This window comes from Cataglyphis hispanica, chromosome 6, assembly GCF_021464435.1.
Source record: "Cataglyphis hispanica isolate Lineage 1 chromosome 6, ULB_Chis1_1.0, whole genome shotgun sequence".
Classification (NCBI taxonomy): domain Eukaryota; kingdom Metazoa; phylum Arthropoda; class Insecta; order Hymenoptera; family Formicidae; genus Cataglyphis; species Cataglyphis hispanica.
Genome location: NC_065959.1, coordinates 5,386,146 through 5,397,476, shown reverse-complemented (window position 1 = coordinate 5,397,476; position 11,331 = coordinate 5,386,146). Strand labels below are relative to the sequence as shown.

Here is an 11,331-nt window from a genome sequence, read left to right as displayed (position 1 = left end):
AGCGGTCGGTACACATTTATATGTGTACCCATGCTTGGTACCCATGCTTGGTCCAATTAAGACGAACCGGTAGCAACACGATCACAAGATTCCAACGATTTCCGAAGATTTATCCGCAGTCAGTTGATGGTCACACATCAAATCAATAACAAGTTGATGAGGCAAACTCTATTCGCATGCGGACGTGTTCGATATTTCAGGCAAAATGTGAATACTGTAATGGATGATGTGTTTTGCATCTCATGGTATTTAATGATGGAATGAAAACAATTTAAAACGCACTCGAATGTATTTGAGCACGTTCATTCATTGTCATTCTTGAATATGTCAATTATTGATACATTAATTGCTTCTATTATAATAGTGTTCTATTATAATACATGCCGATATATATAACTATATATATATATATATGACTTTATCCAAATAAAATATGTAAAAATTGTAATTACAAAAAAATATTAATGATGATTTAATAAATAATGCAGTGGAGAGAGAAAAATAATATAATATAGTTAGTAAAGATTTTTCTATTACGCTAAAATGTTCATATTCCACAATGCATTATCGCATTTATGTAATACTATTGCGTTTTACAGCGGCGCTAAGCAAGAAAAAAAAACATTTGCAATATGTATTCAAAATCTCCTTTGTAAATGAAATTTGAAACATATTTGAGAACGGTGTCTATGGCAAAGCGTACAACAAAGAATCTCGCACAGGCACGGGCAACCGTTTATTCGGATCATCTAAAGAATCGAATACTGGTCGCATTTACCCGGATGAGAATCGGCCTACACAAGGGTGAAAAACCGAGTGAAAGTCCACCTGGTGCTTCCGTTGCTCATGTGAGCGAAACGGAGGGGCGTAAACGCGCGAAAAATCGACATGGAATTTCCTCGATTTTCTTCGAAGGGCGTTGCGTGACCACCCGGCATGTCCGCACCATAAATTCAGCCATGACGGAAAGCGCAGCGATTAAAGAGGTCGAGGTGACACAATACGAGAGGCTGTCTGTCGAATATTTACCGAGATCAGCTCTCCATTGTTAGAGCAATAGCAGCTCTTCTCCTTTGGCTCCTCGCATTTTTTAGTATTTGACTTCCTGTGTGCGAGAACACAGGATATAAAAAAATATATGAGAAACGTAAAATAAGTTAACAATTTTATATGAAAAGTAATTCAAGGATTTTAAATAATCAATGCGTGAGATATTTAAATTCAATAATGATATCCATGGATATAAATTCATACATGAATTTACGTGAAAATATAATAGAATATAAAATTCATATAGTTACGATCATATATGATTAAATATTTGTAAAAAGTATTAAACTTTTCTGCAGAGTTTGTCTAAGTCAAAAGTTTGCGCGGATGTAGATGTTCGGGTGCTTTGATTATACGAGATACTCTTTGCAAGAAACTGCTAGATCGCCCAAGTATGGAAAACAGAATCCTTTCTCTTTCCTCTATCCAGTCTCTTTTCCAGGAGTTTGATCTTTTTTCTCACACACACATACACATACATTCATCCCCTATTCTTAGATTGTCACTGTTCTTTCAGACCTCATTGTTGCCCTAGCGGTCAATTTACTGAATGGACGTCTTTAAGTCACTCCTCTTAGAAAGATCAGAACAACCGCTTTTTAAAGCTTTTTTAAATGGAGGCTTCTCAGAAGAAAGCAGTGTATGCAAAAAGGATATAAATCAAAGTCATTCAATGAATTTTTAACAATGTCGATATTCAATAAAAAAAAATCGAACATACATCAATATTATTCTAAATTTTTAATAAATTTATATTATACATCACGCGATAAATACTAAAAGATAATATTTAATATAATTTACATGGCAAATAGAGTAGCGATTACGCTTATATGATAATTATGTATATTGCATTTATATATTCAGATATTAGAATCTTATTTCTGTAGCCGCAACGGCTAATAATGTGTCAAGTTGTGCGCGCCAAGTTACGTCTGTTAATTCGACTAAGAATAACCGTTTCAAAGCCTAATAAAAGCTCGACACGCAGGATAATTAAGCGTACACGCGCGTCTAATTGCGGAGATACGCGAGAGCGCGGCGGCGCATCTGGCTCTCTTGTGAAATCTTTTACGAAATAGGGATCGCAGCTGGTAGCGGCTGAACAAGAGGATGATCACGGATAGGATCTCTTCTAACGATCGCTGACTTAATATTCTCCCGGTGCGTCGGTATTCGATTTAACGAGGGCGGCATCGCTGCAGGCCACAGAACGCACGCGTGCAAGCAGGTGAAGCAACTGCCGGGAAATAGACCGACCGATCCAGGGACTGGTCCAAGGACCGGAGAAACGCGCCGTCCCTACTCAAAGAAACGCACAGGAACCTGTCCAGAACAGGCCGGGCAGATAAGCAACTGCGCGATAAGATACGCTAATTGAGAGATCTTAATTGGAAGCTGCGCGCTGGACCCTCTTCTCGCGCGGGCATATCGCCAATGGCACGCCGTCGCTTCGCCGCATTTGTGAATCCACGCTGCTCATGCTTGACTCGTTTTCACATCGTGAACAAATATTATAAAAAAATACTGTGCATCCCGAAACCGCAGATAACAAGACCAAGCTAACCAAAAATATCGTATATTTTAATATTAAAGTACATTAATATTTTTTAGTTTATAAAAAAATTTCTATACAAATTAAATAAACTTATTCTGTTCAAGTTAAATAAATATAATAATATTATTATAGGTATATGATAATTTCTTACGCATATTAAAATATTAATGTGCAAAATATTTGTTAGTGCAGCACCTGTATCTCTCCATCTGTGAAATACGTAATTACACAGAAAAGTATATAAATTTACAGCAGGCATTTATATATAGACGCACAAGTCCGTATTCTGAGCTCACATTTATCGCTAAATGTGCCTCTAAATGTGCGTTAGATGACACGATAAATGTGACGGTATTCTGAGCATTTAACGGCACATTTAAAGGCAGATCGCCACTTTTAGCCTAAATGCACAACTTTATAATGAAAATCCTATTCTGAACGTTTATAGAACATTTATATCATTTTCGATTAAATGTACCAATAAATGTACCCGAGGGCACATTTAGACGTACATTTATACGAAATAGTAGCGAGCTGTATAATTGATTTCATTAAATTAAATTATTACAAATTAAGTTTCTATAAATAATAGAAATTTTCTACATAATAATATTAATGATATTTAGTCAATATTAAATTTTTTTTTTAAAGTATAGTAGTATATAAAAGTGCAATGAAGAGTGCATTTAATTTGACATGTTTTCATTTCAAAGGATTAATTAAAACAAAAAATCTTGTACTTCAAAGCAAAAATAAAAAAAAAAACTAGCTTCAAATGGAGCACGTGAAAAGAATAATGGAAGTTTGGGAAGTGAAAGCAGTGCGTGATCGTAGCCCGTAAATATTTCGAAATAGAATAAACGCTTTTGAAGCATGATATACAACAAACGGTAGTCATAAATGTACCTCTAATTGTAAGTTAAAAGCGCTATAAATGTGCGATGAGAATACGACTGACTTTAGTCGAGTTACTAGTACAATTTATCTGCGCCTCTAAATGTAGCGCTATAAATGTGCCGATAAATGTGAGCTCAGAATAAAAGCCATAATCGACTGAGTGAATAAAACAATAGTTAGACAAAAATTGAAATCTCAAATAAAAAATACATAGATTTTATATTCAGTCACACGAATCTCATAATGTAGACTTTAAACGATTCATTTATTGTACTGTCGACTGCGTGCATTTCGTGTGAAATCTTGGGACAATCCGCCGCGCCCGGACGAAAGCGGATTGCAAGCATTATCCGGTAAGATAGAGTTTCCGATGGGGGAGCACGAAAGCCGCACGCCGAAGAAGATAATCTTGGGATCTAGATGCGGGAACTTACGCACCATAGAACATTGTCAACCTACCCGGTGACGCGTGAATGTACGTTGATATAGAGGATCCGGAGGAAGGAAAAGGGGTATGCGAGAGATTCGACGAGTGAGAGGAGAACGAAACGGTCGGTAAACCTTGTGAAAGAATAAGGAGGGTGCAACTTATAACGGTTTCGATGGGCCGATTTTAAGTTAAACACTTGAATGAGAGATAGTGAGACGTAGCGCGAGATTTATGGGAAATAGCTCGAGATTTGGGCAGACAAGATTCACGAACATACTTTACTTTTTACGTCTTCTCCTTTTTCTCTGTAAAAAAATTCTGATTCTTTCTCAACCATCGCTGCAAATAGAGAACCTCTCAGTCGGATCGTGTTGCCGCCGCCGTCAAAACGTGTTTGATGTGTTTGATTTTAGCTTTCCGTCTCGAGACGGCTCGAGTGGATGGATAAGTGTATTGAGAGCCTCACAAATCCATCACCGGTAAAAATTCGGCCTTCCCTGTAAACTTGAATTTCTTTCACGATGCTGGTATATCCCACTTTTTCAATGCTGTCATGAAAGGATCTATAAGAATAGTTTACTATGTTAATATACAACGAATTTGGAATCTATATGTATATAACACGCGCTTTTATAAAATTATTAAAAATCAATACATAGTAATGCTTTTCCCTTCCCTGAGAAAGAGAAACAAATTATCCCACGGCTATCATTACTTGATTCTTAAACACTTCGGGGAGAGAAATGTGAGATTAACTACGTCACGGGCGTAATAACATTACGCGCATGACAAACCCGTCTCGTTCGTTTTTCTTTTTTTTTTTTTTTTGCAAAAATTTCTGCAGTTTGCATAACTCATTGAACCAAATCGTATGTCCGCTACTTTATCGCTCTGGAGACTGGTTTAGCTACCATTCCTTCATATTGTCGTTTTGCGCATGGACTAAGGATTACAGCCATTAGAGGGATAAGAAGTCGGTATGATAATAAATACGACAAATAGCAGTGTATGAGCGTGTATTTGACAGTGTTTTTCTCTCTCGTACGGCGGCACACATTATTAGAATTCGCAGTACGTATGCGATTTAAGTTGGAATGTTATATTATTGCTAGTTGCTGCCGGACGTGCTGTGCTCGTTCGTAATAGACTGTTGCGCATCGTAAATAAAACATGTGTACGTGTATATATGTGTGTGTCTTTCATGCTACAGCCAAGATGATTAACGCCGAGCAGCGTGAAGGCGCAATCAAAATCGATCTAATTTCTCCAACCCTGGATGCAACGCTCGTTGAACGTCGGCCAGTTACGAAAGTGGCTCCCGATACTTCTCGTAGAAAAATCTCAGTTCGGCTAATTGGCCATCGTCCAAAGCGCGAAGCATCTGCAAATCCTCCCCTTCTCGATCGGTCATCCCCTCGAGACACGTGCACGTGAGCACAGCACAGCCGGGGTACATCGATACATCGATTTAATGGGTAACGGGTGGGCCTCTATATTACAACGCGAATTATAGTGTAGAATATCATCATCGTCGTCGTTCGTTATACAACAATCATCGTAATAATTATTATCATCGTTTCATTGTTATCGATCGTCATCGGGTGTGCCTAAGACAAGTCGGTATTAAATATCTTACAATACACATCATCTTTCATATATATATTTTTATTTATATATATATATATAATATTTATATTTTACCTTTTTCTTTTTTTATTTTTATTTGTTATGTATACTATCTATCTATAGGGAGGGGTAGAGTCAGATTCATCTTTTGTGTTTTGTTCGTTTCATACCGTTTTCTGGTTCGTCAATGGTGAGGATGTAAAAAAAAGGAGGGGATTTGGGATAGGTGATGATGATCTGCTCGCAATCGAGTCAGGTGAATGATAAAACGATCGCAGTAATCATAAAGTATTAACACAATTTAAAGACAATTCAAAAAAAAATTTTTGCTAATATGTAGGAATGTAATATAAACAAGCAAATGTCAAACGAAGAATTTGAATAAAATTTTTTTTCTCAATCCCAAAAAATTAATAACGAGACTCGATTACGAATAGTTCGATGAGATCGCGAGAATGACGCTAGTCAATAATCACTTTTTTTGTCTTCTTTATATATATATATATATATATATATATATATATATATATATATGAAGAATGACAGTGACATATCTCGCTTTCAAAGAGACTCGCAAACTCCATAAAAATTATTCTATCATTTTTTTTTTTTTACACATCGCCATGAACGCCGCGGTGATTCTCTGCACGTCGCTACGTGACGCTAGGCTTACACATACAAAACGAGTTGGTTAATTTTTAGAGGTGGAGTTACAATACCCATATTAGAATACAATACATATACGTTTTTTAGATTAGTTATCTGTTATTAAATTATAAGCGTCGGATTTTATGCCTTTCTCATGGTCAGCTGCTGGCATTTAATTTCTGTTTACACGCGACATCTTATCGTGCTTAACTTGCACTCGCCACGTGCCGATAACGAATCAGCCCGAAAGGTATAAGACTTTTAAATACAATTAAAAACAGTCGGGTGATAAAAAAAAAGACAACCATGAATTGTCAAAATGTGAAAATTGTTGTCCTCAAAAGAAATAAATACCTAATTTATTAAGAAATACGTTGCAAAAATAAATCTTTGATTCGTTGTACGAAACGTGGCGTTACTACGTGCATATTGCTCCCTACTTTTTTTTTAACACGCATACAAACATCCGTAGGAATAAGCTTTTCTATGCACTGCCACTCATATGCAATTAAATTAATCAGATATTGAGTATTTTTCAGACTTTGTAAAAAAAACATGTTTTAATAATCAAAACGAGTAAAGGAACGCAGAGAAAAGAAAATATGTTGTCATTAAATAAATTTAGTTATCCAAAAAAAAATTAATTAAAATATATCTATAATTGAAATATTATTCCTTATTAGAACTTATTGGAAGGTATAAATGTACAATTATTGTTTATTTTTTTTACATATGGAGAGAATTTGCAATACAAAAATATCTTTCCGAGAAAGAAGTATAAATAAGATCGATGAAATACTCTCGAGTAAATAATTAGTGATATCGTGTCAAACAATTTATAATTGTGACAATTGAACAATTCATAATATTGCGCGAAATGGTAATTAAGGAATGTGACTAAGAGAAAAGAGGAGAATGGAAAGAAACGGGAAAACGGTGAAAACGATAAAAAGAGAGCAGCGCATATTTTCATATACATACATACATGCATACATACATACATACATACATACATACATACATATATATATACGTATATATATATATATATGTATATATACGTACAAGGACAACGAAGAGTCTCTCGGGCGTTTCGGCTTTCGTAATACCTAAACATGATTTCAATAAATAAGCTACCTATAGGGAGTGATCTCTTTTGTTTTTCGAAGGGGAGAGGAAACAGGCGCTCCTTATGTGGCGAATCTGCGAAAATGGATCACTCCAGGGTGCTTCTCTTGTGTCTGTAAAAGACGAAACGGCGCAACGCGCGAGGCGTCCAGTCGGAAAATAGAAGCGAAAAATAAGATCACACAAGACGTTCTCGCGCAAAGAACTCAGCATCCCTGGTTCCCTTCGTCGAGTCGCCACCGCGTCATATATTCATGTACCTAGCCTAATAATACAGTCTGCGATAGCATTCTAAATATTAAGTTCTCATTAACGGTAATGCATTAATATATTACACGCATTCACACGCGTTCCGGAGGCGAAATACGTATGCACGCAAAATGCACACAAATATAATATATGCTCGCGCACAAACATGCAATTTCCAACCGATCGCCGTTGTCCGAATGCTCGAAAGGAAAAGTGTTTCGAGATAGGTTTCACGTGAAATTATTTAGGAAATATATGTCGATAGTTGAATCGATGTCATTTTATAGAAATATACTCTTTTATCTTTTCATTGCGTATCTCATATGAATTCTCAAAAATTACGCATACAGCTTTCTGCTGTAATATATTAGTATAGAGAGCTCTTATATAAATATAAAAGTAATTTTTTGAAAACATGAATCTTGTTAAGCCTTCAAATGTCCCGCATCTGAAACATTGTGTTCCTTCTATTTCAAAAAGTTACGCAATGACATCGTTATTGATCTTGAAAGATATTGATTGAATCCCGATATAAAACTGATCGTCGCCTGACTGAAATATCGACGACCCAAGTAAGAGGGAAAAAAAAAAAATAAACTTGGATTATTAAAGAAAAACTCGGAGAACTGTCGTCGGTCGTCATATACTCGGCACGTTCGTAATCGATCGTGCCACACGAGTTTGTGCGTCGGCGGCGGTAAGGCCTGCGTCGCGAACACGCAGGCAGGCACGCACACATTATTCATACACGCGGGCAGGCACGCACGCACGCTACGTTAGGCGGCGTAATTAGCACAGCGAGCGAGAGAGTCTTGCGCGGCGTGAGCTCTAACTGCGCAGGAGGGCGTAAGAACGACGACGTACGAGCGTCCGCAACGTGACAAATATTTCTTCGCTGGACCAGCGCCGACAACGTTTCCCGTTTTAATTCGCGAAAGAATGAACCGGAGATCGTGATCCTTTTACGCACATCGACATATGAATTTCAGTTACGGAAAAAGAGTCGAATTAAGTCGAATTGATGCATCGATGTAATATAAACAAAAGTCTCTATTTCTTTTCCGCTTTCTCGATACAACGTTCAATATATTGAAATGTTAAATTTCATCCGTGAATATCAAATTTTTTATATCAATATCACATATTTGAGCGAATCAAATTCGCGAGAATTATATTAATATTTTGAAAAAAAAATATATGTGTGTGTGTATTAGTTTAATATTTCACGATATCCGAAAGACGGATTACCTTTGTCGGGCAAGTCGAGAAGACATGTCCATCGGCGTGCGTCGTCCGCGCGTCTTTTTGCGCTACCATCGCGGGCCAGTGACCGCGCTCGAAGCACAGCAGCCGTTCGGTTGCGTTTCTATACGACGTGAATTCCTTCCATTCGCATTAAACGATCGATTGGGTAATAATAGCTCAAACGAATTTACATGACTGGTATCGCACATTTTATCGCGACGCGCAGCATCGAGTGAGAAAAAAAAATATTACTAATTGGCCACGCTTTGTCATAAGATTAAGAAAAAAAAGAAGGAGAAATTAGATAACTAGATAGATAAATAGATAGAGCGAGAAAGAAAGAGAAAGTGAGTGTGAGTGTAAAAAAGAGATAAGAACAGAGAGATAACGAACGATTCATCGCGCAAACTAAACTCACGAGGAATCAATGATTAGAAAAAAAAAAAAAACGCTCTTATTGTTACGAGGTACATACTTGCCTGAAGGGGTCAGTCGGGGCAAGTGTAAATCGAACTTAACCGCGTGAAATTGAGATAGCTTCGTCGGGCGGGTCTCCACGTCGTCTCGCGTCTCTCCCGAGATCTTAGCGGACGCTATCTCGACGACGACACCCGTTCCCGCCGCGGAAACGTTCCCGGGCGGTAACGGAAACTGAACGGGCGCAGCTATAAGGCGTGTGTGTGTGTGTGTGTGTGTGTGTGTGTGTGTGTGTGTGTTTGCGAGCCGCGTCCACGCCCTCGATTCGCCGACCGAATTCGAACGAATACGTGGTGCTTCGAGTCGCGACTCACGAGGCGCCGTTAAGTGGGCTCCTGACATCCCGACCACGAGCGGTCCACCAGCGTATTTGGCAGTCTGATCTCAGGTTCTCACGGGGTAATGGAGGAGGCAGTCTTGATCGGCGAGCTCGCACGCGGCTCAATACTTGCTGGCCTCGACGAGAAGGCGACTCTCGTGCCGTCTCCGAGGCCCCGAGTCCGTCCCGTCCTGCCGCATCTTCCAGCGATTCGAATGCCGATGGCGATGCGTGGACGTATGCTGCACGTGCTCCCTCGCACTATCGGCCTGCAACAGGGAATTCTTCGTGGCCCTCATCACCGGCGATGGCTTCCTCGAGACGACGAACGGCTCTCGCGGCTCCATACCGCCCATCTCCGCGTTCACTAGGCTGTTGTGGTGGTTTATGTCGGCATGGGGGTTGTACTTGATGAAGTTGAAGCACTCCTGTCTACCGTGGGGATTTTTCATCGGCTTACCGAACTTGTTGAAGCCGACATACCGCGAACCATCGATCACGCTCCTGTACCTCAGATACGAGCCGTTGTATACTTCGTAAAACTGACACATCGCTCCCTTTTGCTTCTTAGGCTGAAAGTAAACGGTTAACGATTCGTGATATACTACCTGTTGGTTTTCAATCTTTTTGCCTTCGAAATAATTTAGATGAATATTAAATATCTTTATTCTGTCGTAAAAAATATGTTATCTAATCGCTTCATTTAAAAACTTGTATAAATTTTTAACTTTTATTATGATATAAAATATAAGAGTGATAAAAATATAAAAAATGTTTATGCAAATCTTATAGTATATACGAATCGATAGAGTTACATTTTTTTTAGAATATACAAATTTTTTTCTAATAAATCGATCGAAATTGAAAATGAAATATGAGGATGATAGATGGTTTGCGTGTGATTTTCATTTGTAGCACACAAAAGTAAACAATAATTATTCGACAACTCCTCTCAAGATGGATTCAGGAAATTGAGCGGTAAATTTAACGCACGATGAATCAAGTAAGATTAAAGCTTGTAATACATGTCGTAAACGTTGAAGCCTTAAATCATCAAACTGTTAATAATCCAATTTCTAAATTACAGCCTCGCATATAAGTGATGAATAGAAATTTACGAACAGTGCAATGCGAGGCGTGTTACCAGTGCGTGTAAATCTACTCGCTCACTCGAGATGATGAAGTATGTCTACTAATTGGTAGGCGAGTAATTACCAGGCCGACAAGTTTCCACCGCTTATTGAAGCAAATGTATCGTTGGCTCTTCTCCGCAAAGATGTACAGCTTCCTACTGAAATCTTCCGATTGTGTGGTGAGTTTCTCTGTAACATGCAAAAAGAGAAAGAAGCGTGAAACATCGTAACAAACTATTATATTTAAGTAAAAATATAATATTATATATACGCGAGCTTAAAAGTCCTTTTCAAAATTATTCTCTCTCCATGAAAAGGAAAATAACGGGAAACTTAAGGCATAAAGCAATAAGCATTGTAAATAACTCGAGAATAAGAATAACTCGGAAGAGCCCGAGAGACTTTGAAAAACCCTTGCAATTTCTACCAGCTTCGATCTCGCAGGACAAGCGCGACAGGATGCACAAAGCGAACCGTTTTGTGCTTCGGTATGCACGCTGGCATATTTCCGAGAAGAGAGACCTCGTCGGGGTTTATGGCGCGAGTTGTACCTACAACGACGCCGGGCCCC

At 38.3% G+C, this 11,331-nt stretch overlaps 1 protein-coding gene across 7 annotated transcripts in view; it reads right to left on the bottom strand.

Moving 5' to 3' along the window:
• Positions 1-4,934: 4,934 nt before the first annotated feature.
• LOC126850352 (fibroblast growth factor 18) overlaps positions 4,935-11,331 on the bottom strand; it is a 129,829-nt gene continuing 123,432 nt past the window's right edge. For all 7 annotated transcript variants that reach the window (XM_050593248.1, XM_050593249.1, XM_050593251.1 and 4 more), the window contains 2 exons: positions 10,843-10,949; positions 4,935-10,199 (listed from right to left, as the gene is read on the bottom strand). In XM_050593248.1, coding sequence (XP_050449205.1) covers positions 9,750-10,199; positions 10,843-10,949 — 557 coding nt within the window. In that variant the 3' untranslated portion in view covers positions 4,935-9,749. The remainder of the gene's footprint in view (positions 10,200-10,842; positions 10,950-11,331) is intronic.